The sequence below is a fragment of the Salmo trutta genome, chromosome 2 (genome assembly GCF_901001165.1).
Source record: "Salmo trutta chromosome 2, fSalTru1.1, whole genome shotgun sequence".
Lineage (NCBI taxonomy): Eukaryota > Metazoa > Chordata > Actinopteri > Salmoniformes > Salmonidae > Salmo > Salmo trutta.
Genome location: NC_042958.1, coordinates 40,903,729 through 40,926,334, shown reverse-complemented (window position 1 = coordinate 40,926,334; position 22,606 = coordinate 40,903,729). Strand labels below are relative to the sequence as shown.

Genomic DNA, 22,606 nt, shown 5'->3' with positions numbered 1-22,606 from the left:
ACCCGAGTCGATACTTTGTAGAAGCAACTCATCAAGGGATAGAAATCATTTCTGAAGGCAATATAGTGGAAAAATATACTGGGAATATAATAATATACTGGGAAAACACTGACTGCAGTCTGTAGTCGAGAGAGATTGAAAGAGAGCTCGGGAGAAATAGATATATCGAGATCGAGAGAGAGATCAAGAGACTGGGGGCGTGCTCACCAGGACTCAACGTTTTGAAACCTTGAGATAGAAATAGCCTTTGCTATGTAGAACAAACATGCCTCTGAAATGTAGAATAAGGAATCACGTCGTCTCTATTCATAGAATTCCTATCCGCAAAGTTCGGATACTGAGCATGGCCCTGATATTAGCAGACTGATCTTTTCCCACAAACAAAAAGAGCAGCAGATATTACATATCTAGGTCTGTATTTAGAAAGGTATTTTTTTAACAGTATGTAGATTTAATTTAGAAGAGACATTGTCTGAATGTGTTCTAAATCAAGCTGCCTCTCCCTGGTATTTCATGGTCAGAATGTTGTACACTTCCTCAAAACTTGAGACATGTATGGCATTGTGTTGTGTGAAAAATCTGCACATTTTTAGAGTGGCCTTTAATTGTCCCCCAGCACAAGGTGCACCTGTGTAATGATCGTGCTGTTTAAATCAGCTTCTTGATATGCCACACCTGTCAGGTGGATGGATTATCTTGACAAAGGAGAAATGCTCACTAACAGGGATGTAAACTAATTTGTGAACAACATTTGAGAGAAATAAGCTTTTTTTTGCGAGCATGGAACATTTCTTAAACATTTTATTTTAGCTCATGAAACAACACTTTACATGTTGCGTATATATTTTTGTTTGGTATAATTCCTATTCAACAAAACTGTATGAATAAGGCTTGAAATGACATATGCTTTCCAAATATAGTATAATCAAATTATAAAACTAACTATAAGATTTAACTTTCCTTATAATTGTGAAATATATATTTGTATGTTTAGTGTTAAATAACATGTGCATATTTTCGAAAAGGTCTCTCTTGATCAAAACGTCTGCCCCCACAGCTGTGAACGTCACACAGAGCTCTAGCTTGGCTTCCTGAACTCGTTAGGAACTCACCTTTCATCACATATTACTATTGTCCGTCTATGACAATCAAAAAGTGTGTTTGGTTTAAAAATCTATGAATTATTTTTTTGAGTAATGGCTATAAATCGATCTCTGAATGTGCTGCCGTGATGAAACCACTCTCTCCTGCTGCGCTACGATGTAAACATTGCAGGCTTTGTCAGTGGCTGGGATGTAGAGTTCAGCCAGGAGTTGATTGACAGTCGGAAGAGCAAATGAAATAGCAGGAGGGCCATCCTAGCTTCAAGTGGTTTCGGATTTCACATCCTACGTCACAAAGGCTCAGATACAGATCCTCTGTGTCTGTGGGAACCAGGGCTATCGCTCAACGCAAGCCATTTCCATCTACGGTGTCCACAGATCGTTTTGTAAGAGAATATGTCGATCGGAAACCGGTACCAGAACCATGCAGGTCCTCTAAACAGGGGACTTTACATCTAAGAGGTTAATACCTTTGACCCGAGTTCACACCCTATTGCCTATATAGTGCGCTACTGGTCGCCCCGGCCACAAGTAATGCACTATATAGGGAATCATTTGTCTTAGAGTGGCACACACTTGGCACCTACCTACTTCCACAACCCTGCCAACTTAGAAACAATCCAATGACAGCCAGACGGACACAATCACTCATCCATCCATCGACATCCTGACAACTTTCACAACTCTACATAATAAAAGCACAAACCTTCATTGTTTGGTCCAAATCGGACGGTAGATTCTATATTACTTCAACATTATATGAATCCTATAAATTAAAACTTGTGAATTTGGATGCAACCAATTAGCTTACTTTCTCAGAGATCAAATTATATTCAACAAAATAATGCTGCAGGAATGCTAATCTTCTTACATTCTAACAGAAACGATTTCATAATAATCTGAGATTGTGGGGGTCGAAATCCTCTTGTGCTTTGTGAGGTAGAACGACCCAGATGGGCTTCAGGGGTGAAGGAGGGGGGCGTCCTGTACTCCCCACTAGGGTTGGGCGATATTATGACAGTACCATCTATCGACGGTGATTGACAGCCATCGTGATGTATACAGAACGCAAGAGAGGAATGTAGTCTAGACAGAATGGAGAATTCCACCAAAGCAGAGCAAAATGTCCAGTCAGAAAATATTCTCTCTCTCTCTCTCTGGGAGAGATGCATGTCAAACGTGTGGAGTTCCATCTTAAAAATTAGTTCATAAAAAATTCAAGGGGATTAATAATAAAGAAAATGAATCAATATAGAAAGATCTAACGACATTAACCAACTTTAAACGTATTAAGAAATAAATTATCCTGCAGGGCAGAATAGAGGTTGAAAACAAAACAATAAACAGACTTTAAATCAAGTTACATCTATTTTCTAAATATTCGAAAAGCCTAAGAAGGTGCTTTCCTAAAGCTGCCACTTTCAAAAAATAAATAAAACAAGAATGAAAAGTGAGTCTATAAGGCCTTAGGCATAGGCTATTCTCAATCACAGAGACAGAACAGACAATATTAAGAGAGGATGAGGGAACAAGGCCGGAAGCAATTATTATCCAGTTCTGAAGACTGCCTTCCTCCAACCCATGATATACAGTACCTTTGGAAATGATTCAGACCCCTTGACTTTTTCCACATTTTGCTACTTTACAGCCTTATTCTAAAATGGATTAAATAAATTAAAAAATCCTCAGCAATCTACACACAATACCGCATCATGACAAAGCCAAAACAGGTAAAGAAACACAAATTAAAAAACTCCTTATTTACATAAGTATTCAGACCCTTTGCTATAAGAATCAAAATTAAGCTCAGGCTCATCCTGTTTCCATTGGTTATCCTTGAGATGTTTCTCCAACTTGACTGGAGTCCACCTGTGATAAACTTAATTGATTGAAAATCATTTCGAAAAGGCACAGACCAGTCTATATAAGGTCCCACAGTTGACAGTGCATGCCAGAGCAAAAACCAAGCCATGAGGTCAAAGGACATGTCTGTAGAGGTCCATGACAGGATTGTGTCTAGGCACAGAGCTGGGGAAGGGTACCAAGAAATGTCTGCAGAATTTATTTATTTGTTTACCTTTATTTAACTAGGCAAGTCAGTTAAGAACAAATTCTTATTTACAATGACGGCCTACCGGGGAACAGTGGGTTAACTTCCTTGTTCAGGGGCATAACGACAGATTTTACCATGTCAGCTCGGGGATTCAATCCAGCAACCTTTCGGTTACTGGCCCAATGCTCTAACCACTAGGCTACCTGCCGCATTGAAGATCCCGAAGAGCACAGTGTCCTCCATCATTCTTAACAATGTTTTTGAATAGTAATTTTGTAAATTGTAGCGCTGACTCACCGGAAGCATTTGAGGGAAAATATTTTATGAACGTCATGCGCCGATGTAAAATGCTGTTTTTATATATAATTATGAACTTTATCAAACAAAAAATGCATGTATTGTGTAACATGATGTCCTAGGAGTGTCATCTGATGAAGATTGTCAAAGGTTAGTGCAGCATTTAGCTGTGTTTTGGGTATTTGTGATGCATGCTAGTTGCTTTGAAAATGGCAGTGTGATTTTATTTGGCAGGGTACTCTCCTAACATAATCTAATGTTTTGCTTTTGCTGTAAAGCCTTTTTGAAATCGGACAACGTGGTTCGATTCAGGAGAGGTGTATCTATAAAATGGTGTAAAATAGTCATATGTTTGAGAAATTGAAGTTATAGCATATAGAGGTATTTGTATTTCGCGCGACGCGATTCCACTGGCTGTTGACTAGGGTGGCGTCCCACGTTCCCAGACAGGTTAAATGGAATAAGTTTGGAACCACCAAGACTCTTCTAAGAGCTGGCCGCCCGGCCAAACTGAGCAATCACTCTTTGGCCTGAATGCCAAACGTCACCCGATCCTGTAGGTTCATGCTCTACAACATTCGCAGAGTACGACCCTGCCTCACACAGGAAGCGGCGCAGGTCCTAGTCCAGGCACTTGTCATCTCCCGTCTGGATTACTGCAACTCGCTGTTGGCTGGGATCCCTGCCTGTGCCATTAAACCCCTACAACTCATCCAGAACGCCGCAGCCCGTCTGGTGTTCAACCTTCCCAAGTTCTCTCACGTCACCCCGCTCCTCCGCTCTCTCCACTGGCTTCCAGTTGAAGCTCGCATCCGCTACAAGACCATGGTGCTTGCCTACGGAGCTGTGAGGGGAACGGCACCTCCGTACCTTCAGGCTCTGATCAGGCCCTACACCCAAACAAGGGCACTGCGTTCATCCACCTCTGGCCTGCTCGCCTCCCTACCTCTGAGGAAGCACAGCTCCCGCTCAGCCCAGTCAAAACTGTTCGCTGCTCTGGCACCCCAATGGTGGAACAAGCTCCCTCACGACGCCAGGACAGCGGAGTCAATCACCACCTTCCGGAGACACCTGAAACCCCACCTCTTTAAGGAATATCTGGGATAGGATAAAGTAATCCTTCTACCCCCCCCCCCCCCCGAAAGATTTAGATGCACTATTGTAAAGTGGTTGTTCCACTGGATATCTTAAGGTGAATGCACCAATTTGTAAGTCGCTCTGGATAAGAGCGTCTGCTAAATGACTTAAATGTAAATGTAAAATGTCACTTCTGGAAGAAACATGGGACCATACCTACAGTGAAGCATGGAGGTGGCAGCATCATGCTGTGGGGGTGTTTTCAGTGGCAGGGACTGGGAGACTAGTTAGGATCTGGGCAAAGATGAACATGTTCACCTTCCAACAGGACAACAACCCTAAGCACACAGCCAAGCCAACGCAGGAGTGGCTTTGGGACAAGTCTCTGAACGTCCTTGAGTGGCCCAGCCAGAGCCCGGACTTTAACCCGATTGAACATCTCTGGAGAGACCTGAAAACAGCTGTGCAGCGACGCTCCCCATCCAATCTGACAGAGCTTGTATACAGTTACACATCACAATATTATGTTGATATTTGACTCCCATGTAGATGTAATCGTTTTGGCCTACTGCGTGTAGCCGGGACTAAACCAGGCATTTGATTTCTATAGGGAAGCACATTTTGTTTCTATGGTTTTTATAGTCAAGACATCATTTAACTGTAAAAATGAATAAAAATGTTATGTGGCATGAACACAACCAGTCATGATGTTTATCTGATTGTGAACCTACTTTTTGAAGTGATTGCTTTATCTTTGCATGTTCGTCCAAAATAATCCAAGCAGTCGAAAGGTGCGCTGTTAACGCGACAACTTTCCCTTTAAAAAATGGTGTAGTGCAATTTTTTTTTAAAGTGAGGTAGCAATAAAAATGAATTATGAGATAATTTCTCAACGTTTGTTTCCCAACAGATGTAGCCTACTGAATACCACTGTAGAATAGGCCTACGCATAAAACTAAATCCTCCAATTAGCAACATCTGCCCAAACACCAAGGTAATCATACCTCACTTCAACAAGTGTGCCCCCCCCAGTGTTCGTCCGCCCCCCCCTCCCAGTGCGTCCCCCCCCCCCAGTGTGCCCCCCCCAGCCCATCACTGTCAATTGTAATTCTTCACGTTTTAGCGGAATGATATCCAAACTGCGTCTACATGTCAATCATTTGATCGCAATCAGTTTCACTAGAAATATGCATGTATATCTTATTGAATGACTGTTTAGTGATCAGATCAGATGGTGTTAACCAATAGGTTGTTTTAATCAAAGCATATATATCTGGCTTGGTGGAGCACGCTGTTGGGTTTTGGGGAGCAGAGGATTTTATTTACTATTCAGCTATAGATAAGAAATTAGTTGTTGGTGTAACATAGGTCTAATATGCTATTATATTTGGTTCTGTAATGGAAAATACTAATGAATCATTATGATCTTGCCAGAAATTGATTCAACCTTGATCTAACTTTACTAAACCAGAACCATTGTGGAGTGGTGATCATCTATTATTTGTAGTAATAATCAAATTCCTTCTATTAAGCAAGCCACAGATGGCACCATTTTATTTACGGATAGCCAGGGGCACACTCCAACATAATTTACAGATAGCCAGGGGAACACTCCAACCCTCAGACATAATTTACAGATAGCCAGGAGAACACTCCAACACTCAGACATCATTTACAGATAGCCAGGGGAACACTCCAACACTCAGACATCATTTACAGAAAGCCAGGGGAACACTTCAACACTCAGACATCATTTACAAACAAAGCATTTGTGTTTAGTGAGTCCTCCAGATCAGAGGCAGTAGGGATGACCAGGGATGTTCTCTGTTTAGTGAGTCGTCCAGATCAGAGGCAGTAGGGATGACCAGGGATGTTCTCTGTTTAGTGAGTCCTCCAGATCAGAGGCAGTAGGGATGACCAGGGATGTTCTCTGTTTAGTGAGTCCTCCAGATCTGAGGCAGTAGGGATAACCAGGGATGTTCTCTGTTTAGTGAGTCCACCAGATCAGAGGCAGTAGGGATGACCAGGGATGTTCTCTTGATAAGTGTGTGAATTGGACCATATTCCTGTCCTGCTAAGTATTCAAAATGTAACGACTACTTTCGGTGTCATGGAAAATGTATGGAGTAAAAATTTGTGTTTTCTCAAGGAATGTAGCATGGTAAAAGTTGTCAAAAAAAAGAAGTAAGGTAAAGTACAGATACCAAACATATTACTTAAGTAGAACTTGAAAGTATTTTTAATTAAGCACTTTACGCCACTGCTCAATTGAGATAATTTCCACACTGCCACACAGGGCTGCACAATATGGGCAAATCATCTAGGACTTATTTTTAACCAAATATTGCAATTGCGATTTGACTTGCGAATGAGAGCAAAACTGTTGGAATCATGGAAATATTATGACTATTCTAATTCTATAGTTAGATTATAGTAGTGGGCACTTTGAATACAGTGTTTGAGATGACAACAAATTAAATGCCAGGGAGGAGTTATTGTGACAGGGTAGGAAGTAAAGTGTTGATAAGTGTTTCCTAGGGGACCCTATAAGCTTTGGCTACATTGCATGTTTTCTCTTAGCTACTTCATGTAGCTAACATTCTTGCTTTGCATATTCCTCTTTGATTTAGAAGATACTGTTGCACAAACAGCATGCTAATTTAGGTGTACACCATCACTGGTATTATCAGGCTGTATTAGCTAGCTATTAGCTATTAGCATTAGCGGCTAACAATTAGCATCTCACAAGATTAGGGCAACTTGCTAAGGAAAGACAAACTAGCTATTTGCTGAGGTAAGAAACACAAACTAGTAGTGTCATTATAGAACGCTAGTGGATTTATATTAAGAAGCAAAGTGAAAACAGCCTCGTTGTCGTCAACATTGGTGCATGTGATGCATTGACCCTGCAGACTGAACGCAAGTGTCTCGTGGTTGAAGAACATTAAATGTACTCCTTGAATGATGTGGCGTGGCGAGGTCTGTGTGGAAAGTGGCACGGAGAGAAAGAGTGTAGAGAGAGGACTCAAGTAGCGAAGTAAACTATACAAATTGACATTAAAACATGGCGTATCACATTTAACAAACCAAAAATTCAAATACCGGTATAGAAGCTAAAGTAAAAACCCAAACCGGTCCCCTGCATCAATACCTTGTAACGCCCTGGCCATAGAAAGGGGTTTTTGTTATTTATTTTGGTTAGGCCAGGGTGTTACATTGGGTGGGCGTTCTATGTTCATTTTTCTATGTTTTTGTATTTCTTTGTTTTGGGCCGTGTGTGGCTCCCAATCAGGCACAGCTGTAGTTCGTTGTTGCTGATTGGGAGTCACACATAAGGAGCCTGTTTTTCCTTTGGGTTTTGTGGGGGATTGTTTCTGTTTAGTGCTTTCTGTTTTGTTGTTAGTACCTGACAGAACTGTCGGCTGTCATTTTGTTTATTTTGTCAAGTGTTCTCTTTTTTGTATTAAAATTCATTCAAGATGAACACACCTTGGTCTTTCTCTAACGACGGCCGTTACATACCCGTATATCATAAAATACGATATACCGCCCAGCCCTTTCGGCAGACACGCAGTGAATTTGGATCCTAGATCTCCATGGAGTTTTATGAATATCAAGGCAGACACGCAGTGAATTTGGATCCTAGATCTCCATGTTTTATGAATATCAAGGCAGACACGCAGTGAATTTGGATCCTAGATCTCGTTGGTGTGAGGATAAGGTTCATGCCGTGGATCAGTTGGTCTGCTAAATGAAGTAGCGCCGGCAACAGCCATTTGGCATAGCCACATCAGGACAACTTAGACAACTCAACTATTCTGTTCATCTGGAATAGACTACATTTTCTTATCATGATTCTTTACAACAGTCTAAAATAAATCATGGATTTATTATACTTTTTTTTTGTTAAATGTAGATGTTCCAAAGGTCTGCATCAGTGGCTTCTAGGGCTGTGTGCGAAGCCAGGAGATGCTAAATGTGTTTATGTTAATTAATGGTCAATTAGCGTGAGACCCGACAGTTATTTGATTAACAAATCACCGGCTGACAAAATAACGTGACCACCACGGCCCTAGCTGAAGCCCTCCTTCCATTCCATAGAAGTTCTCAAGGACGAAATGTGCCAGGTCTTTGTCCACTAGGCCAGGCTGGAGTCACTTCAACACCACTCACTACGACTAACCCACCAGGGGGTTACCTTGGCAATGGCATGACTGTGTTCAGACCTTTTTCCACACGATAAGAAATGTGGAAAATGTGTTGTTATTCATTTCATTATTTTATATAACCTTTATTAAAATTCATTAATTTCATTAACGCTGTTACGATGCTTGAAATGGAAAAACAATGAATTCAGCAACAGTACTAGTCCTTCTGTTTTCTGTTCCATGTGAGCATCTTGTGAGAAAGGAGAATCGTTTCAACATTATTTCACACTGAGAAAGGAAACCGAGCAGCACTACTCACATCATACATGTCACATAAGTTTCTGATTGCCCCTACTCACAATGTAATATCCAAAAAGGACAGACCTATAGTTCTCCATATTAAACTCACTCCTTTACTCTCATATCAGACACCAAACAAGAAACTGGGACATATCCTGCAGGTAGGCAAAAGTCTGCAGAGACGGTTACCATAGAAACAACACTGGGCTGTCAGTCACAACACAAAGTAAAAGCTACAACAGAGTTGTATATGAACTAGAAAATACAGTAGAATCCCCAGATCCTCCCCCGCCCCACAAACAGCCCAGTAGAACCCCCAGATCCTCCCCCGCCCCACAAACAGCCCAGTAGAACCCCCAGATCCTCCCCCGCCCCACAAACAGCCCAGTAGAATCCCCAGATCCTCCCCCGCCCCACAAACAGCCCAGAAGAACCCCCAGATCCTCCCCCGCCCCACAAACAGCCCAGTAGAACCCCCAGATCCTCCCCCGCCCCACAAACAGCCCAGTAGAATCCCCAGATCCTCCCCCGCCCCACAAACAGCCCAGTAGAACCCCCAGATCCTCCCCCGCCCCACAAACAGCCCAGTAGAACCCCCAGATCCTCCCCCGCCCCACAAACAGCCCAGTAGAACCCCCAGATCCTCCCCCGCCCCACAAACAGCCCAGTAGAACCCCCAGATCCTCCCCCGCCCCACAAACAGCCCAGTAGAACCCCCAGATCCTCCCCCGCCCCACAAACAGCCCAGTAGAACCCCCAGATCCTCCCCCACCCCACAAACAGCCCAGTAGAACCCCCAGATCCTCCCCCGCCCCACAAACAGCCCAGTCTTGATAGAATGTATGATGATGTTGGCTGTTACCTTGTGCACAATAAAAAAAAATACTTCTTGATGTAAGAATCAATTTGAATAAATAGAATGAGGGTTAAAAATCAGGCCATGAACTAAAAGGCCACAACAATGATAAAAAGTCCAGCCAGAGCCCGGACTTGAACCTGATCGAACATCTCTGGAGAGACCTGAGCGGTGTTCGAATACCCATACTAACATAGTGTATATACTACATACTACTCGTTCATTTCAGTATGCTGTAAACAAACCGTATCCTTTCAGTTGAGTGTACTTGGTGCGTCGCCCGTCTACCGGGAAGTTGATGCTGTTGCTATGCAACCTCTGGCTAGGTAGTTAGCATAACAAATTACTAGCTAGACATTTTATGACTGTGCTCTGGTTGTTTAACTGCGCTCTGGGGGGGGGGCTCATAAATTCATAGCGCTTCACTCTCGGAGAGGTTCAGCGCGCACACTGGACGCTCTGGCGGAGGAGTAGGGTTGATCTCCTCACAACGACAGTCAAGCACCCAAGCTAACTGGCTAGCCACTTCAAGAAACAAATGAGAGAACACCTCACTCTGACCATGTTACTCTCCCTAGCAGAGCTGGTTAGGCTGTTTTCATGTTATCCAGAGCATTGGTGACTAACTGTGCTGCTGGCAACAATTTAATTAATATTTTTTTACCAACACCGGCCATATTCAACGGGGTGTTGAGCGTTCATGAATTCATCAGTTATTCTGCGCTCTGGCACACTTAGACGAGTCTCTGAAATCGGAGAAGATAGCCAGAGCGAATTAACAATGACCATTGAGAACGCACAACGACTATACCACTTAGCTAAGCATTACATATTTAATATACTGGCAAGTCCGATGTATTTGTAGCCAACTAACGTTAGGTAGCTAGCTAACTTACCAGTAACGTACATACTGATGACTGCTGTAATGATATGCTATGTGTTTCGTAAGGATAGCGTAGCTAACATACCGGTACATACTGCTGTAATGATATGCTATGTGTTTCATAAGGACAGCGTAGCTAACATACCGGTACATACTGCTGTAATGATATGCTATGTGTTTCATAAGGACAGCGTAGCTAACATACCGGTACATACTGCTGTAATGATATGCTGTGTTGTTCGTAAGGACAGCGTAGCTAACATACCGGTACATACTGCTGTAATGATATGCTATGTGTTTCGTAAGGACAGCGTAGCTAACATACCGGTACATACTGCTGTAATGATATGCAATGTGGTTCGTAAGGACAGCGTAGCTAACATACCGGTACATAGTGCTGTAATGATGTGCTATGAGGTTCGTAAGGACAGCGTAGCTAAAATACCGGTACATAGTGCTGTAATGATATGCTATGTGTTTCGTAAGGACAGCGTAGCTAACATACCGGTACATACTGCTGTAATGATATGCTGTGTTGTTCGTAAGGACAGCGTAGCTAACATACCGGTACATACTGCTGTAATGATATGCTATGTGGTTCGTAAGGACAGCGTAGCTAAAATACCGGTACATAGTGCTGTAATGATATGCTATGTGGTTCGTAAGGACAGCGTAGCTAACATACCGGTACATACTGCTGTAATGATATGCTATGTAGTTCGTAAGGACAGTGTAGCTAACATACCGGTCCATACTGCTGTAATGATATGCTATGAGGTTCGTAAGGATAGCGTAGCTAACATACCGGTACATACTGCTGTAATGATATGCTATGTGGTTTGTAAGGATAGTGTAGCTAACAAATTGTCAGCCCACATAACGTGTAACGTAACTAATTTGAAAAGTCATTACTTTATTACATTGCTCAACATTTGTCAAAATGATGTATGTATTATGCATGTATGAATTATGTATTATGTATGTATTATGTATTATGCATGTATGAATTATGTATGTATGTATGTATGTATGTATGTATGTATGTATGTATGTATGTATGTATGTATGTATGTATGTATGTATGTATGTATGTATGTATGTATGTATTATGTATCCGCTCTCGTCAGACATCGGTTGCATCTTTTCCGGCATTTTCTTGAAATCTGAAAACGTTGAAGCGACGGCCATTTTCTGAAGAATTGTATTATGGGCACTAAAAGCACGGGAAATAGTGTCCACTACTTGTACACTTCATATTTTGGCAAATTTAGTACAACATCCGGGAACGTTTGGCACACTAACTATATCCATACTATGACTAATAAGCATACTATATACTCAATTTACAAAACAAATAGTACACTTAGTGTGGTCATACAGCTCTGGAAATAGCTGTGCAGCGACACTCCCCATCCAACCTGACAGAGCTTGAGAGGATCTGCAGAGAAGAATGGGAGAAACTCCCCAAATACAGGTGTGCCAAGCTTGTAGCATCATACCCAATAAGACTCAAGGCTGTAATCGCTGCCAAAGGTGCTTCAACAAAGTACTGAGTAAAGGATCTGAATACTTATGGAAATTGAATATTTCAGTTTTATATATATATATATATATATATATATATATATATATATATATATATATATATATATATATATATATATATATATATATATATATATCTGCATACATAAACAAAAAACAGTTTTTGCTTTGTCATTACGGGTATTGTGTGTATTGCTGAGGGGGAAAACACACATTTTACAATAAGGCTGCAATGTAACAGAATGTGGAAAAAGGGGTCTGATTACTTCCTGAATGCTCTGTATAATCATTACTCGACTTTCAAGTAGCATGACATTTCATGTAGGGCTGCACAATTACATTTCAATCCAAATTGCATATCCATATCCTGCATATCCATATCCTGCATATTAGAGGTCGACCGATTAATCGGAATGGCCGATTAATTTGGGCCGATTTCAAGTTTTCATTACAATCTGTAATCGGCATTTTTGGACGCCGATTATGGCCGATTACATTGCACTCCACGAGGAGACTGTGTGGCAGGCTGACTACCTGTTATGCGAGTGCAGCAAGGAGCCAAAGTAAGTTGCTAGATCGCATTAAACTTACCTTAAAAAAAACGATCAATCTTAACAATCACTAGTTAACTACACATGGTTGATGATATTACTAGTTTATCTAGCTTGTCCTGCGTTGCATATAATCGATGCGGTGCCTGTTAATTTATCATTGAATCACAGCCTACTTCGCCAAACGGGTGATTTAACAAGCGCATTCGCGAAAAAAAGCACTGTCGTTGCACCAATGTGTACCTGTCACGTCCTGACCAGTATTAGGGATTATTTGTAATTGTAGTTTGGTCAGGACGTGGTAGAGGGTATTTTGTTTATGTGGTTCGGGGTGGTGGTTTATTTAGTAGGGTGTTTGGTTAGTTAGTTCCGGGTTTATGTTCTGTGTTAGTATTTCTATGTTCTTTCTGGTTAGTTGTATATCTATGTCTAGTTAATTGGGGTTGGACTCTCAATTGGAGGCAGGTGTTTTCTAGTTGCCTCTGATTGAGAGTTCTATATATGGGTATGTGTTTGGTTTAGTGTTTGTGGGAGATTGTTTCTTGTTTTGCTGTGTGTGCCTGACAAGACTATCTAGTTTGTTTGTGTTTTTTTGGATACGTGTTTATTTTGTTTTTTCCTTCTTTGTCCATAATAAAGAAGATGAGTATACACTTCCCTGCCACTTCCCTGTCACATTTTGGTCCTCTCCTTACGACAACCGTGACAGTACCTAACCATAAACATCAACACCCTTCTTAAAATCAATACATGCACTCCCAGGACTTCTACTTCAATAACAAATGTTGGTTTGGTCCCAAACAATCCATTGTTATATCCAAATAGCGGCGTTTTGTTCGTGCGTTCAAGACACTATCCGAAAGGGTAAATAAGGGTGACGAGCACGACGCATTTCGTGACAAAAAATTCTAAATATTCCATTACCGTACTTCGAAGCATGTCAACCGCTGTTTAAAATCAATTTTTATGCAATTTTTCTCGTAAAAAAGCGATAATATTCCGACCGGGAATCTGTGTTTAGGTTCAAAGACGATAGAAAATAAAAACATGGGGTCGACACGTGCACGCGCCTCAGCCCATTGTCCTCTGATAGAGCACTTGCCAAAAGCGCTAATGTGTTTCAGCCTGGGGCTGGAATTACATCATTCAGCTTTTTCCCGCCTTCTGGGAGCCTATGGGAGCCGTAGGAAGTGTCACGTTACAGCAAAGATCCTCAGTCTTCAATAAACAGAGTCAAGAAGCTCAAGGACTGGTCAGACAGGCCACTTCCTGTAAGGAATCTTCTCAGGTTTTTGCCTGCCATATGAGTTCTGTTATACTCACAGACACCATTCAAACAGTTTTAGAAACTTTAGGGTGTTTTCTATCCATGCATATTCTAGTTACTGGGCAGGAGTAGTAACCAGATTAAATCGGGTACGTTTTTTATCCGGCCGTGCAAATACTGCCCCCTATCCCCAACAGGTTAATATTGCCTCCTAACATGAATTTATTTTAACTAGGTAAAATGTGTCACCTCTGCAACAGAGTCAGGGTATATGCAGCAGTTTGGGCCGCCTGGCTCATTGCGAACTGTGTGAATACTATTTCTTCCTAACAAAGACAGCCAACTTTGCCAAACGGGTGATGATTTAACAAAAGAGCATTTGCTAAAAAAGCACAATCGTTGCACGACTGTACCTAACCATAAACATCAATGCCTTTCTTAAAATCAATATACAGAAGTATATATTTTTTAAATCTGCATATTTACTTAAAAGAAATTCATCTTAGCAGGCAATATTAAACTAGGGAAATTGTATCACTTCTCTTGCATTCATCGCACGCAGAGTCAGGGTATATGCAACAGTTTGGGCCGCCTGGCTCATTGCAAACTAATTTGCAAGAATTTTACGTAATTATGACATAACATTGAAGGTTGTGCAATCTAACAGCAATATTTAGACTTATGGATGCCACCCGTTAGATAAAATAAGGAACGGTTCTGTATTTCACTGAAAGAAAAAAACGTTTTGTTAACGAAATGGATAGTGTCCGGATTTGACCATATTAATGACCTACGGCTCGTATTTCTGTGTGTTATTATGTTATTAAGTCTATGATTTGATAGAGCAGTCTGAGCGGTGGTAGGCAGCAGGAGGCTCGTAAGCATTCATTCAAACAGTACTTTACTGCGTTTGCCAGCAGCTCTTCGCAATGCTTGAAGCACAGCGCTGTTTATGACTTCAACCCTATCAACTCCCGAGATTAGGCTGGCAATACTAAAGTGCCTATAAGAACATCCAATAATCAAAGGTATAGGAAATACAAACGGTATAGAGAGAAATAGTCCTATAATTCCTATAATAACTACAACCTAAAACTTCTTACCTGGGAATATTGAAGACTCAGGTTAAAAGGAACCACCAGCTTTCATATGTTCTCATGTTCTGAGCAAGGAACTTAAACGTTAGCGTTTTTACATGGCACATATTACACTTTTACTTTCTTCTCCAACACTTTGTTTTTGCATTATTTAAACCAAATTGAACATGTTTCATTATTTATTTGAGACTAAATTGATTTTATTGATGTATTAAATTAAGTTAAAATAAAAGTGTTCATTGTTCATTCAGTATTGATGTAATTGTCATTATTACATATATATATAAAAAATAGAAATAAAAATATCCATATCGCAAGAGGCTCCTCCCTGTCTGTACAACATGAACAAGCCACAACCAAGCCTGAGGGACAATGTTGATTGGCCGGAAGAATGATGTCCAATGAGGTTGCAAGCTTAAAGTGGGAGTGGGGATTCAATCAGTACAGCATTGTCCAATGAGGTTGTAGGGTGAACCCACAACCACAGTTTATTTTTACTGCCTTTGTCCACAGCTGCAGGGGCTCGAGAGCAATTACGTGATGACGTTGTTCACAATTGTTGCACCATTTTCAGGGGCCCTTTTTAGGATCTTGGCATTGCTTTCAGAACTAATGGCTAAAAAGTTACAAAAATGTACAGAACATCTCATATATTTCATGATTTTCAGTCTACTTAGTCTACAGTGGTGAAAGGATTTTACTTTATGAATTACTGCCCATGTAGACATTTATCATTAAACTTCACAAATACACAAAAGGTCTTTTCAGACATGAAAATCATCCGTGAAGACACGGCAAGTTGCTTCTCCCCAGTAAATGAGATTAAAATTAACCATATAAAATCATGTGTAGAGTATAGGAATTACCTTCATCTCTTTCCCAGTCCTCTGGGCTCCTCTTGAGTGACCAGCGTAACGATTCTGTGGATGAAAATTGATGTTTTCAAAACCGTGTCAGTCGTCTCACATCAGTTTATGACCCGACTCCACCATAACTGTGTATAATACATTCTGTATAATAGCCTTTCTGTGTAGGTGAAGGACTGTGTACACAAGCCTTAGTGCCAGTCCAGCCATCATTCCAAATCCTTCACTCATCGTCATGCCAAACATTGTTGGCATTATGCCACAAGAAGACTGACACTCAGGCTAGTTTACACAAATCACACAATCTTACCTAGATATCAAGCTATAATAGAGTCATATCAGGAAACAGGAAGTTTGTAGTCTTGATATGACATTAAAAATCCCTTTTTAAAAAATCACTAAATTGGGACAGTGTTGGTACAGTTCCTATGAATCACATTTTTATTAAAAAGAGGTTTCACACTCACTGCAAATCAAATGTATAAAATAATATTAATCCAAACATATAGTTGACATGCATGCTTGCCAATAACTAAAAAAGTACATTATTTCTGAAACTTCTGATTTGTCAAAGACTTGGGCAGTTATACCATGGTATTGGGATGGTTTTCACCGTTCAAAGTATTTCTTGGACTTTTTTTTTTAAATACATGTGAATATTTGTAGCTACTTTTTAAGTAAATACCAGCAGTCAATTTGTGCAATACGTTAGGAGAATATATAAACACTGTTTTCTTTATTTCACCTGTCACCACGGCATACATTTTACTTTTCGGGCCACTAGCCACTGTGGCAGGTAGATTTAAAAAAAATCTGCCAAAATAATTTTCACTGCTAAAATTACAGCACACAAAACAGCTCTTCACATGCGCACTGACCCTATCCAGGAAATGTTGCAGTGTAATGTGGGATAGGCGATATAAGATTCGTAGTTCTTTGACTTTGTGTGATTAATTTACCAGCTGTGAAACAAAAACGGCAGAAGTACTTTGAAAACAGCTACCGACACATTTATTTTACTATAAATGTGATCATACTTGACTATTTTAATTCACAAATATGAGTGAAATGCTGTGGAGCTCTGACCACCTGCCAATGTGGCTGGTGAAATAAACATCTTACCCACAATGCCAAAACATACCCGCATTTGGCATGTGTCGGATGTTAATTTTATGCTCTGCCCGTCGCATTACGGTAGTCCCCAGGCCAATCACATTAAGGTAGTCCCCAGGCCCGTCACATTACGGTAGTCCCCAGGCCAATCACATTACGGTAGTCCCCAGGCCAATCACATTACGGTAGTCCCCTGGCCAGTCACATTACGGTAGTCCCCGGGACCGTCACATTACGGTAGTCCCCGGGACCGTCACATTACGGTAGTCCCCGGGACCGTCACATTACGGTAGTCCCCGGGACCGTCACATTACGGTAGTCCCCGGGACCGTCACATTACGGTAGTCCCCGGGACCGTCACATTACGGTAGTCCCCGGGACCGTCACATTACGGTAGTCCCCGGGACCGTCACATTACGGTAGTCCCCGGGCCCGTCACATTACGGTAGTCCCCGGGCCAATCACATTACAGAAGTCCCCAGGCCAATCACATTACAGAAGTAACCAGGCCAATCACATTACAGAAGTCCTCAGTCCTGTGGTGTTTGTTTACTAGCACACAACTAGAGTGACTCCTTCACTGTTGTAGTGATCTAATTACATTGACATTTTAGTCTTTTAGCAGATGCTCTTATCTAGAGAAACTTACAGTCGTGAGTCATTTAGCAGATGCTCTTATCTAGAGATACCTACAGTCGTGAGGCATTTAGCAGATATCTTATCTTTAAAAGTCTTAAAAGTTGACACACCTAGTCATTCAAGGGTTTCTTTTTTACAACTATTTTCGAGAATAATAGTAAAAACAAACTATGAAATAACATATGGAATTATGTAGTAATAAAAAATAAACTCTTAAACAAATCAAAATATATTCTAAATTCTTTGAGGTAGCCACCCTTTCCCTTGGTGACAGCTTTGCATACACTTGGCATTCTCTCAACCAGCTTCACCTGGAATGCTTTTCCATCAGTCTTGAAGGAGTTCCCACATATACTGAGCACTTATTGGCTGCTTTTCCTTCACTCTGCAGTCCAACTCATCCCAAACCATCTCAATTGGGTTGAGGTCAGGTGATTGTGGAAGCCAGGTAATCTGATGCAGCTCCATCACTCTCCTCCTTGGTCAAATAGCCCTTACACAGCCTGGAGGTGTGTTGGGTCATTGTCTTGTTGAAAAACAAATGATAGTCCCACTAAGCTCAAACCAGATGAGATGACATATCACTGAAGAATGCTGCGGTAGCCAGACTAGTTAAGTGTGCACTGATTTCAAAATAAATCACTGACAGTGTCACCAGCAAAGCACCCCCACACCTCCTCCTCCATGCTTCACGGTGGGAAACACACATGCAGAGATCATCCATTCATCTACTCTGCATCTCACAAAGACACGGCGGTTGGAACCAAAAATGTCACATTTGGACTCCAGACCAAAGGACAAATTTCCACCAGTCTAATGTCCAATGCTCGTGTTTCTTGGCCAAAGCAAGTATCTTCTTCTTATTGGTGTGCTTTAGTAGTGGTTTCGTTGCAGCAATTTGACCATGAAGGCCTGATTCACACAGTCTCCTCTGAACAGTTGATGTTGAGATGTGTCTGTTACTTGAACTCTGAAGCATTTATTTGGGCTGCAATTTCTGAGGCTGGTAACTCTAATGAACTTATCCTCTGGAGCAGAGGTAACTCTGGGTCTTCCATTCCTGTGGCGGTCCTCATGAGAGCCAGTTTCATCATAGTGCTAGATGGTTTTTGCAACTGCACTTGATGAAACTTTCAAAGTTCATTTTCCAGATTGACTGACATTCATATCTTGAAGTAATGATGGACTGTCATTTCTCTTTGCTTATCTGAGCTGTTCTTGCCATAATATGGACTTGGTCTTTTACCAAATAGGGCTATCTTCTGTATACCACCCCTACCTTGTCACAACACAACTGATAGGCTCAAACACATTAAGCAAAGAAATTCACTCAAATTAACGTTTAACAAGGCACACCTGTTAATTGAAATGCATTCCACGTGACTACCTCGTGAAGCTGGTTGAGAGTATGCAAAGAGTGTGCAAAGCTGTCATCAAGGCAAAGTGTAGCTACTTTCAAGAATCTCACATATAAAATGAATGAGTTGGTGTCCAAACTTTTGACTGGTACTGGTTTGTCTGTGATGGGCCTGGGAACTACCGTAACGTAATGGGTATACACATATAAACAGTGCATTCGGAAATAATTATTAATATATATATTTTTTACCTTTTTAACTAGGCAAGTCAGTTAAGAACAAATTCTTATTTACAATGACGGCCTACCGGGGAACAGTGGGTTAACTGCCTTGTTCAGGGGCAACGCGACAGATTTGTACCTTGTCAGCTCGGGGATTTGATCCAGCAACCTTTCGGTTACTGGCCCAACGCTCTATCCACTAGGCTACCTGCTGGTTACTGGCCCCATGACTTTTTCCACCTTTTGTTACAGTTTTATTTAAAAAATGGATTAAATCGTTTTTTTTCCCCCTCATCAATCTACACACACTACCCCATAATGATGAAGCAAAAACTGTTTCTTTTATTTTTGCAAATGGATTAAAATTAAAAAACGAAAATATGACATTTACATAAGTATTCAGACACTTTACTCAGTACTTTGTTGAAGCACCTTTGGCAGCGATTACAGCCTCTAGTCTTCTTGGGTATGACACTACAAGCTTGGCACGAGAGGTCGACCGATTAATCGGAATGGCCGATTTAATTAGGGTCGATTTCAAGTTTTCGTAACAAATCCGTAATCAGTATTTTTGCCCACGGATTTGCCGATTTATTATTTATTTTTTTACACCTTTATTTAACTAGGCAAGTCAGATTAAGAACACATTCTTATTTTCAATGACGGCCTAGGAACGGGGGTTAACTGCCTTGTTCAGGGGGGATTCGTTTTTGCAACCTTCCGGTTACTAGTCCAACGCTCTAACCACCTGCCTTACATTGCACTCCACGAGGAGCCTGCACAGCAGGCTGACTACCTGTTATGCGAGGGCAGCAAGAAGCCACGGTAAGTTGCTAGCTAGCATTCAACTTATCTTATAAAAAACTATCAATCTTAACATAATCACTAGTTAACTACACATGGTTGATGATATTACTAGTTTATCTAACGTGTCTTGCGTTGCATATAATCGACGCGGTGCCTGTTAATTTCTCATCGAATCACAGCCTACTTCGACAAACGGGTGATGATTTTAACAAGCGCATTTGCAAAAAAAGCACTGTCGTTGCACCAATGTACCTAACCATAAACATCAATGCCTTTCTTTAAAATCAATACACAAGTATATATTCAAGTATATATTTTTTAAACCTGCATATTTAATTAATATTGCCTGCTAACATGAAATTGTGTCACTGCTCTTGCGTTCATTGCCTGGCTCGTTGCGAACTAATTTGCCAGAATTTTACGTAATTATGACATAACATTGAAGGTTGTGCAATCTAACAGCAATATTTAGACTTAGGGATGCCACCCGTTAGATAAAATACGGACCGGTTCCGTATTTCACTGAAAGAAAAAAACATTTGTTTTCAAGATGATAGTTTCCGGATTCGACCATATTAATGACCTAAGGCTCGTATTTCTGTGTGTTTATTATATTATAATTAAGTCTATGATTTGATAGAGCAGTCTGACTGAGCGGTGGTAGGCACCAGCAGGCTCGTAAGCATTCATCCAAACAGCACTTTCGTGCGTTTTGCCAGCAGCTCTTCGCAATGCATTGCGCTGTTTATGACTTCAAGCCTGTCAACTCCCAAGATTAGGCTGGTGTAACCAATGTGAAATGGCTAGCTAGTTAGCGGGGCGCGCGCTAATAGCATTTCAAACATCACTCACTTTGAGACTTGGAGTAGTTGTTCCCCTTGCTCTGCATGGGTAACGCTGCTTCGAGGGTGGCTGTTGTCGATGTGTTCCTGGTTCGAGCCCAGGTAGGAGCGAGGAGAGGGACGGAAGCTATACTGTTACACTGGCAATACTAAAGTGCCTATAAGAACATCCAATAGTCAAAGGTATACGAAATACAAATCGTAGAGAGAGAAATAGTCCTATAATTCCTATAATAACTACAACCTAAAACTTCTTACCTGGGAATATTGAAGACTCATGTTAAAAGGAACCACCAGCTTTCATATGTTCCCATGTTCTGAGCAAGGCACTTAAACGTTAGCTTTCTTACATGGCACATATTGCACTTTTACTTTCTTCTCCAACACTTTGTTTTTGCATTATTTAAACCTAATTGAACATGTTTCATTATTTATTTGAGGCTAACTTGATTTTATTTATGTATTATATTAAGTTAAAATAAGTGTTCATTCAGTATTGTTGTAATTGTCATTAGTATTTGTAATTGTCATTAGTATTTGTAATTATCATTAGTAATTGTAATTGTCATTAGTATTGTTGTAATAATCATAATCGGTCGACCTCTACTTGGCACACCTGTATTTGGGGAGTTTCTCCCATTCTTCTCTGCAGATCCTCTCAAGCTCTGTCAGGTTGGATGGGGAGCGTCGCTGCACAGCTATTTTCAGACCTCTCCAGAGATGTTCGACCGGGTTCAAGTCTGGGCTCTGGCTGGGCCACTCAATGACGTTCATAGACTTGTCCCGAAGCCACTCCTGCGTTGGCTTGGCTGTGTGCTCAGGGTTGCTGTTCTGTTGGAAGGTGAATCTTCGCCCCAGTCTTGGGTCCCGAGCGCTCCAGAGTAGGTTTTCATCAAGCATCTCTCTGTACTTTGCTCCGTTCATCTTTCCTTCGATCCTGACTAGCCTCCAATTCCCTGCTGCTGAAAAACATCCCCACAGCATGATGCTGCCACCACCATGCTTCACTGTAGGGATGGTGCCAGGTTTCCTCCTGACGTGACGCTTAGCATTCAGGCCAAAGAGTTCAAATTGGTTTCATCAGACCAGAGAATCTTGTTCCTCATGGTCTGAGAGTCCTTTAGGTGCCTTTTGGCAAACTCCAAGCGGGCTGTCATGTGCCTTTTACTGAGGAGTGGCTTCCGTCTGGCCATTCTAACATAAAAGGCCTGATTGGTAGAGAGCTGCAGAGATGGTTGTCCTTCTGGAAGGTTCTCCCATCTCCACAGAAAAACTCTGGAGTGACCATCGGGTAGTTGGTCACTTCCCAGACCAAGGCCTTTCTCCCCCGATTGTTCAGTTTGGCCGTCAGCTCTAGGAAGAGTCTTGGTGGTTCTAAACTTCAACTATTTCAGAATGATGGAGGTCACTGTGTTCTTGGGAACCTTCAATGCTGTATAATTGCATTGGTACCCTTCCCCAGATCTGTGCCTGGACACAATCCTGTCTCGGAGCTCTAAGGGCAATTCCTTCGACCTCATGGTTTGGTTTTTGCTCTGACATGCACTGTTGAATCAATTGAATTTACCACAGGTGGACTCCAA

General features: G+C 41.3%; 1 protein-coding gene across 4 annotated transcripts in view; it reads right to left on the bottom strand.

Moving 5' to 3' along the window:
• arid4b (AT-rich interaction domain 4B) overlaps positions 1 to 22,606 on the bottom strand; it is a 169,600-nt gene that overhangs the window by 140,509 nt on the left and 6,485 nt on the right. For all 4 annotated transcript variants that reach the window (XM_029701926.1, XM_029701929.1, XM_029701916.1 and 1 more), the window contains exon 2: positions 16,044 to 16,097. In XM_029701926.1, the coding sequence (XP_029557786.1) occupies positions 16,044 to 16,049 (6 nt within the window). In that variant the 5' untranslated portion in view covers positions 16,050 to 16,097. The remainder of the gene's footprint in view (positions 1 to 16,043; positions 16,098 to 22,606) is intronic.